Source organism: Crocuta crocuta, unplaced genomic scaffold, assembly GCF_008692635.1.
Source record: "Crocuta crocuta isolate KB4526 unplaced genomic scaffold, BGI_CrCroc_1.0 scaffold35, whole genome shotgun sequence".
NCBI lineage: Eukaryota > Metazoa > Chordata > Mammalia > Carnivora > Hyaenidae > Crocuta > Crocuta crocuta.
In genome coordinates this window covers 1337427-1350779 of record NW_027530625.1, presented here as the reverse complement: position 1 = coordinate 1350779, position 13353 = coordinate 1337427, and the positions used below count along the sequence as shown (strand labels likewise).

Sequence of the window (13353 nt, the reverse complement as noted above, 5' to 3'; positions counted from 1 at the left end):
TGACTTCGGCTCAGGTCATGATCTTGCAGTTCGTGAGTTCGAGCCCCATGTCAGGCTCTGTGCTGACAGCTCACAGCCTGGAGCCTGCTTCGGATTCTGTGTCTCCCTCTCTCTCTAACCCTCCCCCACTCACACCCTGTCTCTGAAAAGTGAAGAAATGTTAAAGTTTTTTTTAAAAGTTAAAATGGCAAATTTTATGTATATTTTACTCTCCGCTACTCTCCCACTCCCCCACACGTGGTATAGGTTATATAGGTGCTGCTTCTCTAATGCTACAGACAAGGACTAGGCTGCAATAGCTTGTTTCCAGGGAAAGAGAGGCAGAATTTTGTCTATAAGGAAGTCTCCTGGTTGACAGGCACGGTATGTATCCCTTGCTGAGATGTCAACTTTATCAGTACTGTATGTGGTAGTTTGGCCTTAGCATTGGGGTTCTCAGTATGGTTGAGATATAGTTGGAAACACATTTCCCAAGTAGGGAAAAACATTTTCTCTATGTTCTTATTCACTCGGTTTAGCAAATACTTTTTTTCCGTAGATAATCCAAGGATAACCTCTGCTCTATAAAAATATTCAGAGTTGTTAATTGGAATTCATCCTTTCGTTCTTTTTTCTTTTAATGTTTATTTATTTTGAGAGCAAGAGAGGGAGCGAATGTGAGCAAGTTTGAGCAGGGAGGGGCAGATCCCTCCCTCGAGATCATGACCTGAGCCAAAATCAAGAGTCGGATGGATGCTCAACCGACTGAGCCATCCAGGCGCCCCTTGGAATTCATCTTTTAATTATCATATTTACTAGTTGAATTGAGTGCTAGTTACTTTGGAGTCATTTTATTTATATCCTCAACTTGGCAAAGGAGTTTAAATCGAGAAATTGGAAAGCTCTCATTCATAATCTGCTAAGGCCTATTTCATGACAACATGTTTTGGTTATTTGTCCAGATGTATTCTTATTGTTGAGTCACAATAATAACTAGAAGACAGATCCACAGGAGGACACACATAAATAAAGCCAAAAAAGAAAGCCACTGTTGCATTCTTGGGAGTCTGATGGATCCGTGCTGAATCCCAGCTCTGTTTCTTAACTGAATTTGTTCTTAGTGAGCCTCACTTTTCTTGTTTATAAAACAGGGATATGTCCACTTACCTGGCAGAGTTGTTATGATTAATTAAGATGATAAAATAAACCACCTCTGGCAACAACTGGGATGCACAGGCATTCCGCAAATGGTAGCTGGTAGGTAATATTATAATTATTACTGCAAAAATGTTTAATGGAACTGTTTCTGAACCCCAGAATGCAAACTTAGAAAGCAACGAAATTAGCAGGAAAGGTCCTTCCATTTATACAGAGATTCACCTCAGGGTTTCTGTAAATCTGGGAGAGTCCCCAGTGCATTTGATGTTTACAGATCATTAGCAAACAGATGCCAGGAGGCAAATAAACTGTAGCTTAAGGATTTTCGAACCACTGACGAGGAAGAGAAAACCAGTTTCTGATAAAGTTATAACATCTCTAAGTAAGTAGTGGCAGGCAATGGGAAAATTTTAATTGGGTTTATAAAAGTTTATTTCAGGAACACATGTATTTCCAATTTGAGGCATACCTATACATCTGTAGCCATCTAATTTATAGTGCTTGCTTATTTCTCCACTGGGGTTAATAATAAAACAACAACTAATATTTATTGTGTGCTTACTTAAATGCCAGTGTGTCTTTAGGAAGGAAACCTGTAGCGTTCAGAGGCTTGTTTCCAAGGGGATGTTTTGAAATTGGCCTTTTATCCATTTAGAGAGACCAGGTCTTTGAGGAGTGTGTCCTGTTTATTTGGCCAAAGTATGTGTGGAGCATTTGTAACAGGGAAGACCTTTTGTAGGAGACCAATTTAAGGAGAACACGGGCCCCGGCCTCACCAAATATTGACTCCCTGTTCCCTGGACACAGGGGGGTTGTGGGAGCACGGGATGAGCCACGCGTGGTCTAGTCCTAGATTCCATGTCTGGCTCTGCCACCTCCTCCCTGAAGCTTTTTCTGTCCGGGTCAGAATTGGGTTCAGTGCCGCCCTTCTAATCCTTGCACAGCACTCAGCAAGCTCTGTGGTTAATTGTTTAATTCTGTGGGTTTTCCTCTGGGGCTACACTGTGGTCTCCTTGAGAGCAAGCACTGGCCTCTTCCTGCATCTGGGCCAGTCACATCCGCATGTTTGTGCCATGAATAAACACTAATTTTCTAACTTTGGACAAATGGCAATGTTTTGCTTCCTTTAATGATGATGCAGTTATGATCGTCCCAATATCACAGCTTTGTTATGAAGATAAAATTAGAAATTTTAATAATTCCTATTGTGGTGCCTGGCACGTAGTGGGTACGTGGTCAGTCATTGTATTTGAGTAAATAATGGAGTTCTCTTTTTCCACTGGACTTGACAGAGGTGATCTATTTAGGAAGACCATATGCAGTGATGCCGTGTTTGGAGTGCACAAAGGGCACACTTCCTATAGGTTAAGTCTCAAGTAGTTATTCACATTGGAATAAAAATTGGACACTTAACGGTCCAATTCAAAAAGAAGGGTTAAAACAAATCCTAACTCACAGGAAAGTTAAGTGGAAACCTGAAGTTATAACCATTAAAAAAAAAAAAAGACCTTCATCTGTATTTATCAATTTGATAAATTTAAGCAGTTAGTTCCAAACTTTGAACTCATTTTTAAAAACCTAAATATTTAATAATGAAAGTTGAAAACTAGGATGTTCAGCAGGCAAAAAAGTGAGGTATGTGTGAATATATTTTCTTGACTTTTTTCTTCTCAGCACACCCCTTTTTCCATTTTAAAGCTCCCTTTGGGGTTGGCACGTAGGTGACTCAGTTGGTTAAATGTCTGACTCTTGATTTTGGCTCAGTTCATGATCTCAGAGATCATGTGTTCGAGCCCCACATTGGGCTCTTTACTGACTGCAGATTCTCTGTCTGCTTAGGATTCTTTGTCTCCCTCTCTCCCTGCACCTCTCTCTCTGTCTCTGTCTCTGTCTCTCTCTGTCTCTCTCTGTCTCTCTCTCACACACACACACACACACACACACACACACTGAAAAAAATAAGGCCTCCTTTGGAATTCGACTTGTGTTTGATTTTTGGGCTTATGTGGCATAGGTTTGGTAGAATCAGGTTTTTATATACCTTTTGTAGATGGAATTAATTATGAAAAATATTTCAAATTACTGGTAAGTAATGGCATTTGCTGGTCAAAATCTATTACCCTTCTCTAGAAAGAGAGATGAAACTCCCCAGATTTTACTGCATAATGTCAGTGGACTTATATTTGTAGAACAGCTGATGCATTTAGGACTTGCTGATTCACTTAATTGGTAACTGTACTACATTCATAAGTCCAGCAACTGAAAACAATAGGTCAGTGTCTGATGTTTATGCATAAATATTCACAGCAGAGCAAGATATGTCTGAAAGGCAGAATCTGTTCATCTGAGGAAGAATCTGGCACATTAGTGGTTCCATTGCTTGCCCTTCTGAGCTGGGTTGTGTGCTCCTTCCCTGAAAAATGTTGTTTGGGTTTTTGTCGCAGGTGTAGACAGTGACCTGTACCTATGTTATCAAGCTGGATGCTGTGGAGTAGTGTTTGAGTGTATTTTAAATGCCGGTGTGGAGGGAAAAGGCTAGACTGGATACATAGTTTCAAAACCAATGATGACTCACAGTTTTATATGTCTTAGCGCCTTTATGTTTCAGAGCAGAAAGTTAAAACCTAGGATAATTTTAAGAAATTCTACTTTTACATGGAAACCGAATGTTCATTTAAAGGACTTTGGAATGACCTTTTATAGCAGTGAATTATATTCCTTTATTTCCTATATTTCAGGAAGAAAAAACCCTGCATGTTGGAATCAATTATTTGAAAGAAGTAATTTTTAATTTAAAACAGTTTCAGAGGAAAGACAACATAAAGTATTTTGTTTCACTGTTAAGGAAATCATGATTTAAAAAAAAATTTTTTTTTTAATTAGACAGCGTGAGCAGGGGAGGGTCAGAGAGAGAGGGAGACACAGAATCCAAAACAGGCTCCAGGCTCTGAGCTAGCTGTCAGCACAGAGCCCCATGCGGGGCTCGAACCCATGAACCATGAAATCATGACCTGAGCCAAAGTCGGACGCTTAACCGACAGAGCCACCCAGGGGCCCCATCATGATTTTTTTTTTTTTTTAACTATGTAAAACATTTGTAACCTTCCTTTCAAAAATACATTATTTTTAATGAGTAAATTTTAAGTATTATAATAGTTTAGTAGAATAACTGTATTTAGTTAAAATGCTATACTAATGATTTAGGTATTTTATAATATAAAGTAAGTGAAACTGACTCTGTATAACACTAATAAGTTTAATAGGTAGGGTCCTTAAAGCTCTCTTTTAGTGCAGTACAATTTGGTATCATACTGCCCAGAAACTTTAATTCTACATTACACATGCAAAAAATAAACTTTTCTTCATGAAGAGTAAACAAAAGTTTATTTCTGAGTGTGTTTTGGGGAAGCTTGATTTCATCCTCAAAATATGCAACTTCTCAGACTACTTTTTGAGAGCGACCATTTTTAGTGTATAAAATTTGAAAATGTCATTAGGGAAAGACCAGGGTAATGGACTATTTACCCGTTTGCAGCATATTCCCATCTTCTCATCTGGAAAATTAAATCTGATTATAGCTTGGATTAACATTTATGGTTGTGGGAGAGAGGAAGATGGTATCTTAAACTACATGAAATTGAACGATGATATTATATCGTTTATAGCTAATTTTAAATGCTTGCTTTTAAAGGGAAGATTTTTATAATTGTAAGCTTTAATATGTTCACTGTTTTGTTTCTTACTGACTAAAATATCCTAGAGGTAATGACTGGATACATTTAGTGGGCTTTGAATGTAATTTTTCTGCCTTGATACCTACCATGTTAAAAGTGAAAGCAATGTAGATTCCCGTGTTAACAGCTACATTTGCAGTTTCTCTGAAATTTCCTAAAAGAGATCCAGTTCTAGAAGATTGTGACATTTGGTTAGTGTGCCGTTGTTACACATTTCATAGAAAATGAAGTCATTGTATTTTTCAATAATCATTTAAAGTGTCACGCCTTGACCCTTCAAATGGAGTCCTTGGTGTGACAGAGAAAAACAAGAAAATAGTAAGGTGTGTTTGTGTGTGGGTACACACACACACACACACACACACACACACACACACACACACTGGTTACTGATCTACAAATGAGCCCTCATACATAACCACAGTACTTTTATGAATTATTTTGCATTTCTGTTGTAAAAGATCTGTCTACCACGTTTTCTAGGAACTTGAAGCCTAAGGCAGAACTCAAGGTTTTGGAGCCTGTGTAAAATAATTTATAGCACCGTTCCAGCAAGTCTTGCCCAAACTCTTATTCTATTAATTAAACATCCTGTGGCAATCTGGTATATCTTAAAGATTTAAAGAATGGTATAATAGAAGACTAGGAAACATGAACAATTGAGGTTAAAGAAAATTAACCTTTCTTCTTTAAAAAAAAAATCAAGACATAGTTGTTCTGAGATGTTTTTTTTTCTTCTGTGAAGACATAGCCTCTTAAGCATGGTCACGTTCTGTGCCTGAATCAGATTGTGCTGTTGGGATTCCTGTGCCGTGAAATGTCTGTTTTAAGTATGGGAACACTTCTTGTGGCTTCTAGTGGCCGTGGTGGCTGTGTGGAGACCTCCTCTTGCGTGGCCACGGGGCCAGAAGCAGGGAGTAGCCCATCACATCGACATAACGCAAAGCCTTGCTCCAGAACCAACCGCGTCTTCTGGGTGTACAGGGTTAAGAGATGTATGGGCTCCACTATACCATCCATCTTGTGGCAAGATCTGTTTAATAGATTTTTTTTGTTGTTGAAAAGTGTTTTCCTGGGAGATGATGAAATTGGTTTTTAATTTTGTTAAGAATCAACTACTTAAATCTGGAGAAAGTTGCTGAGAGAGAAGGAAAAGGAATGTTCTTAATTTTCGGCCAGGGGGACAATTCTTAGAGAAAAGGCTTGACATATGCCCGTGTCTCTCTTCTTACTGCCAATTGCCTAAGCAAATTGTTGCTTTTTTCCTTGGTAGTTCTCTGATCTGCAGATTTCTGTGTTGAAAGTTAGCTGTTTGGTGACACTGCATTTGGCGGTGAGGGTATGAATGTGAGAAGGTGTTTTGGAACATTAGCAATTACAGTATTGGATGGTGGATAAAGAAATAGATATATAAATATTAGACCGATGCACAGTTTTCCAGTGTATGTTATTTTCCATATAAAGATATAGAACATTTCATAAAATGTTCCCAGACCATTTAAAACTCAAAGAAATGCAGCTGATGCAATGAAATACATAGAGTCCTTGTAAAAACATACAGACACGCAAGTGGATTGCTGCCAGACAGAAAATTTAAAGGCGGTTTGCTTAACTGCAGGGTGCTACGTTTTGTACAATGTGCCATGCTGAAACTGTTAGTAAGGCGGGTGTTGTGTTGCTTGAGAAAAGCAGATTGTATTTGGACCTTTTAAACTCAGATGTTTCCAATGTCGATATTTTGGTGACATTATGGCATTATGATCGACTTGATGTGAAAAAAGAGGATTTCACTCTGCTGTGCAAAATAGACATTTTAAGGAAACTCAAAAAAATTATTTTCAGTTTTTCTGTTAATTTTTACAAAATGGCTTTCATTGTGTTTTTTATCAGATAGGATCTTTGAGCTAAATCGAATGGGAGTTAGTAGGTTGGGCTTTGGTTTTTAAAAAGCGTTGCCCTCCCCATCCACTCCTCCACCCCCTGGCTCCACTTAAAAAAAAAATTGCTTCAGAGAGTGTTAAGAACCCATGAAGTTTGCTTTTGTGAACCTCAAGGCCTTAAAGGAAAACACAAGCTTTATGCTTAGATCATAGTAAATAATAATCCATGTATTATCTTAGAACATGATTCTGTAAAACTCTGAGCGTTTCACTCTGGGGTTAGTTTTAGGACAGTTGAAAGAATTTGGTTGATGATGATAATTATGCCTACTACTAAGGCACTGTTGAGGATAGTATGATTTGAATGAGTCCCATTATGGCATTCCATAGTCATCTTTACCATTAGTATATTAAAATGAGTTGATTTTTTTCCCCATGCTTCCTTCTCGTTTTAAAGTTCTATCCTGTATATATAAATAAAATACATCTTCTAATTATTAATGTAGTTTCTTATTAACATAGTTGACCAAGGATGTAAAAGCCTTCCTTCTCCCACCCATAAACCAGAAACTTATTTTTTAATTTGAAGACTGTATCACCAATTTTGGTTTTTGACATTCATCTCTTCACAGAAAGGTGATAAAAAGAGAAGTCTTTGTGTTTTTTTTTTCCCATCTTTATTTTCATGAGTATTTCTGTGGTTCCTGAGGCACCAACTACTGCAAGAAAGAGGACATGATATTAAAGATTTATATGTGAGTCATTTCTATATGAAGTTTTCTGGTTAAAGAGTGTTAATCACATGACAGTTGGAAGAAAAAGAAGATTATTTTGTGGCTTTCCCAACTTCTTTTTTTTACTGTGTCCCTCAGTGGCTTGCTTACAAGTGCATTTTTGTTTCAGTCTTGGGCCCAAATTTTAATTTAGGATTAATATTTTAATCCTAAAATACCAGTTTTTTCTGCACCAGGGTGATGTAAGTATGTTTTAGGAATTGTAATCACTGCCTCTTACTTAAGGTCCCCCCAGCCCCACCCCAGCAGCACACTTTGAGAGGTTTGTTAGGCATCTGGTTGTATCTTTGCATCCTACTGGCTAACTCTTCCCTGTAGACCTTATGCTGCTCATGCCATACCGCTAGCGCCCTCTGGCCTCCTGTCTCAAGAGGGCCAAGTTCTTGTGTGATTTCAGCCCTTCTGGCCAGAGAGAAGCAACAGCTTCTTCCCCGGGCCTACTAGGGCAACCCTGAACAGTAAGTATGGCAGGGGGGATCACTCCAGAATTCTGCTGGTCACAGTCTACATGTATCCCTTGTCCCATCGAGTACTTGCAGATGCAGATTAAGAAAGAAAGTGGTCCCCAGTTTGTAAGTCAACCAGAAGATCCTTCAAGAAGAGCTGAAATGGTATACAGATAGTTTCAGCTTTTTTGCATCGCCTGTTGATGGAAGCTTTGCTTTTTTGGTATGACTTTTTGAATATTCCTGCTTTTGTTACTAGTGTTGGGTTTTGAAAAAGAACACCCAGTGACTTGGATGACTCAAAAACTGGAATTTCTATGGTTTAAATGTAGAATGTGAATAGGCTCTTCATTTTCTCCCTTTTCGATTCTTCACAGCAGAAAGGTTCTTGGCTGTATTTTTGTGTTGTGATTTGGAGGGTTTTAACTTTTACATGGATTCACTCTCACAGAGAAGTAAATTGTTGTTTTAAAAGGTAGTTATGAAGAAAAAAAAGATAGCTATGAAAACTTAATATGTTTTGTGATCAGTGTGTGAGGGGACCCTTAAATATTATGCTTTTCCATAAGCCTTTGCACTGATATGTCATTTCTCAAATATGTAATATTCTTATCACTTCCCCACAATGTGCCTCTGAGGAACCACGTCTTTCTTTTATTAGAAAAGATTGAATGTTTTCCTAATCAATAGCAAATGGAGTGCTAATAGCTTTTAATTAGTATACTTCTGTATTGACTTACAGATGTGGCATTGGATTATCTTGCAATTATGATTGAAGAATCCAGTGACCCCTTTAGTGATTCCATTCTAAACAGATGGTCATAAGAGGTGTTTTCACCTGTGTGTTTTTACAGTTTCTGAGCAAATCTCATTATGTTCAGTAGAACATAATATCTCATTTCATGATACTTTGTTTGCACCGACAGGCCTAAAGTCTATTGTTTGGTTCTGTTTTGAAGAAAACTTCATCTGGTCTTATCCGTATTTTCAAGAGTTCATAAGTATTTTGCTAAGGATATATTTTATTTTGAAAAACAAAGTTTTGCATTTGTTCCTTGAAAGACTTCTTCTCTTACTCCCTCCCCCCCAGCGCACGCGCACGCGCGCGCACACACACACACACACACACACACATATTGTCTCTCTCTCTTTCTGTCTCTCTGTCTCTGTCTCTCTCTGAAACTGGTGTTTAAGGTGGTTTATCAAACCCACATCTGTAACTATGAAAAGGAGGCTTCTGATTTGAGGGGAAAAAAAAAGGCAAGCCAGGTTTAAGACTCGTTTTCTTTGGAAAAATATATTGCGGGCCATTTGCAACTGGTAAGATTTTTGCATTAGGTAATAGTCTAAAGTTAACAGTAGCATCAGGTCTTCAAAATTCTTCTTTTTTATATTTCTGGAGGAGGGTAATGGGAGTGCCTTGCCGAGTCCTTCCTTGTGCTCATCAACATAGCAGCCTCAGCTGCCCCCCTTGGATCTCCTGCCAGGGCTGCTATCATCTTCTGATCAAATATTAATGTGTGATCCTCTGCTTGCTCACTAATCCAAAGCCAATTAATATTATCTGTCAATTATTTACAGATCCTGAGGTGCAGAGGCAATTCCCGGAGGACTACAGTGACCAGGTTCGGAATGCGTAATTAATTTTTTACATGACAAAATTTATTTCAGAGTTGTTCAACATATTATTACTGTTCTTTTTACTGAAAGAGATAAATGAATTTTTAGAGGGAAGAGAAATAGCAATTAGGAACCCAAGACAAAACGTAAAAACATATTGAGGTATAGGATTGAAAGTGTCAGTGCTAGATGTGGGGTGTTAACCTTCAGGGAACAAATGCACAAAAAGTAGGGAAGAAAAAAACCTATCACAGATTTTTACTTTTTACTTTGAGGTATGCTATAGTCTGTAGTTAATTAGGAAATCCTTTTTGGGTTGCCTGTGAAATCTTTTTTTTTTTTTTTTAAATGCTGTTTAAGCAGTCAAGAACCAGCATAACAAAAAAAGAGAGGATATGGAGGGAAGCTTATCATATTTCCTGGAATTTGAAATAGATTATGAAGCTGTGTGTTAATGGTAGTGCTCCAAGGAGAAGATGGACATCCAGGAATGGTCTTCAGGGTGAGGTTAGTTCTAATGATGGTAGTGAAAGTTGAGGTTGGTTGGTTGGGCCTGCCATCTCGAATTTCCTGTGTCCTGCAAGCATGGGATGAAGTAGAAGGAAATATTTTAATCACAAAATAGTGCTGAAGTTCTGATGTTGCTCTACTCTTGATAATTAGATCTGGGTTATACATTCTGGATTCCAGTGTCTATCTTAAGAGATAGTAGAGATTTTTTTATAGCTTTTTTGGGGGGGGGGGCATCTTACATTTTTAGTTCAAATAAGCAATTTGGGATGCTTTTTAAAACCATTTCAAGATAGAAGCATCATTGATTACACTGAATAAAACAATTATAAAGCCTTTCACATGTAGAATATTGTACACAATAAAAACATGTTTCTGAAGTACCTCCATTGAATTTTGTCTATTAAAAAATGTCCTTGAATGAGGGTATGTACAATGGGATTGAAATATCCAGTACAATAGTAGTAACACCTTTGCAATGTGGCCTGTTATATAGAGGGCAAGGTATCCGAGACATCTTTATGAATACAGGGGACATAATGTGACCAGGAAGATAACTGGATAATCAGTATAATGAGATGCTTTGTAATGAGATTTTATTGTACAAGAACCCAAGAGAACTGGTATGGTTTGCTTTGTGTGTGATCTCAAGACTTTTAAATGAGATTTTAAAAATACTAATCTTATCTAACCCTTGCTTCATCTTCCAACAGGAGAGTTACATTTTTGTCTTGCCTTAAATTGCTGTGTGATTGATTGAGCCCATTGGATATAAACTACACAATCTAAAGATTATAAGACTTCTTTATTAATAATTTTTTTTCGTTAAGCAATGTCTAAAGGGTGGAAAATCTTGAAGTGTTGTTTTGAATAGACTTGAAGCCATAGCTCTTAAGAAAAATCATTATTCTAAAGTCTCTTGTCTAGGGAAATAACCTTTGTGGTCCCAGGTTCTGAATTACCCAACAAGAGAAAATTTTGTAGGACAAACCTGAAAATAACATGGTTAATATCTCCCTCTATCCCTTTAAACATAGTTTCTTACTATATCTGAAACTTTTTGATCAGGATGACTTTTTTTTTTTTGGTGTACCTTTTAACAATCACATGGGTAATATGTTCATGACAAAATATTTCGGAAAAATGGATAGATCAGCAATAAGTTTAAAAAAGAATGAAAAAAATATAATTCATCCCTAATTTTACTACTCAGAGATAGCCACTATGACAATTTGGTGTTTATCTTCCCATGTTTGTTTTTCTGAGTATGTGTATATGTTTGTGTGTTTGGGGGGCATATATGTGTATATATATGGGTACTATACTTATGTGTATATAGTATGGTGTGTGTATAGAGAAATACTATTGTTCTGTAGCATATGGAACTCAGTTTAGAGATTAAATAATATGTTATGAACTTAGTTCTCTTTACTTTGGTTACTGGATGTTATCACAAGTATTTCATATGGTGAAGTTGGAATAATTTAAAATTATGGTAAGAACCTAAAAAAAATGATGGTTTCCAGCTATTTTAAAGTACTCAGAGGATAGTTACTTGTTTCCTTTGTTTAGATATGTAGCATAATTTTAAAATTTGGAGGATGATATTCTTGGGCTAGATGCAAACTTATGAGAGTCTCATTTAACATCTCTTCCAACTTGGCATACGTGGTTTCCCTTCCTTATCACATATAACTTGAGAACGAAGGGTGAATGAAAGGTCTGTTTTTGGAGAAGTTACCCCCACATTCCCAGAAATTGATTTGACAGTTGATCCCTTGGTAAAGTGAATGAGACTTGCATATTTCTTACTTACCTTTTTATCATTTGGGTGCCGATCTTATATTTTTTCCTCCTCTTCTCAGCATTTGTTGGATTAATCAAATTATCTTTCCCCTTGGTGTACTATACTAAAGAGTTCTTAGAAATGTTTTATTTCACACAAACCTTACGTGCTGAATATGTGCTTGATCAAGACAACATTTCTAGTATTAAAACATTTATGATGTAATCCATAAGGAATATTGGAGCTAATTCACCACAAAGTATAGTGCTTGTTACTTACATACGCACACACACAAAATTCCCTCCTCCAGTTTTCCTCCTCATTCGCCTAAACTACTAGTGCTTGTTTTTACATATAGTGTATTTCCCATGTACCAGCACACTTGATCAGAGACCCTTGCTGCTGCTAGATGTTTTATTCTGTGTGTTCTTTGTACCTTACAGTAAAAGAATCTGTCACAAATTATTGTGGCTCACTGCTTTAGAAACTGAGAAAAAAGGGAGGTTAGATTGACATCTGTGACTGAATAATGATGACCAGCCTTTTGGCTCTCCTTGAGCCACAAAGCTAGCACTGCCTTTAGAGTGGAAAAAGAAGTAAGAAGAAAGGGGAGGGATAAAAGAGAGTTACAAATCTGTGGTCCCGGAGATGTATTACTGTTGGGCCAGTTGTCTGCGTGGTATGATAATCCATTTTGATCTTCTCTGTCTTAATTGTCTGCTAAAGACAAATGGGCAGTAAAAGTTCATCAGTTTCATCTTTTTGCTTCTCGTTTAGAAGCAGAATAAATGATCCATCACTACAGAAGTAGCCTTTCTTTCTGACACGGAAGTAATGCAGACCCAACACGTTTTATTAAAATGTTTTCCCCTCATTATTTCTCTCCTCTCAGCTCTGATAGATCTTACTGTTTCATAAAAAATGTAATCTGAAATGTAAATAAGGGTCTTGATTCAGAAGGAAGAAGTAATGAGCAGTCTGAGCCACATCTTAGGACTCTTGATTGTAATTACTGACAAAGTGATTTCTCTGTGCCCCATTTTTTTTTCTTCCTTAAGTTGTCTGTGACATCCTCAGACCACAACGACATCTACGGTTTAAAACCATTAAATCACTGTAGCACTCAATATTTCATTTAAAATCTGGTAAGCCTGCTATCTTGAAACCTGAAAGTAGAGGCTTTGTTAATTCCAGAAAGACATGCAATTCCTGTATTTTTGAAAATGGAAAAACAAACCAAAAAGGCAAAAGCAAGGGCTTTTCAGAGTTCACATTATTTATTCATCTGCTTTTGTTTGTTTAATGCTTAGCTAGTTTAAATACTAAAACATCAACATTGATAGGATTCTGACTTGAAAAGAATCCTGCATTAAAAAAAATCTTTTAACAATTTACTTAAGAAATGAAAATTGTGTCCCTAAGCATAATATGAAGTAGTCTAAATTT

General features: G+C 37.1%; 1 protein-coding gene across 6 annotated transcripts in view; it reads left to right on the top strand.

The window, feature by feature from the left end:
* Positions 1-13353, top strand: part of DENND1A (DENN domain containing 1A) — a 917228-nt gene that overhangs the window by 531445 nt on the left and 372430 nt on the right. The window contains exon 3 of one of the 6 annotated variants that reach the window (XM_077768201.1): positions 9573-9616. The exons of the other annotated variants lie outside the window; for them this stretch is intronic. Within the exon in view, the coding sequence (XP_077624327.1) occupies positions 9573-9616 (44 nt within the window). The remainder of the gene's footprint in view (positions 1-9572; positions 9617-13353) is intronic. 6 annotated transcript variants of the gene reach the window in all.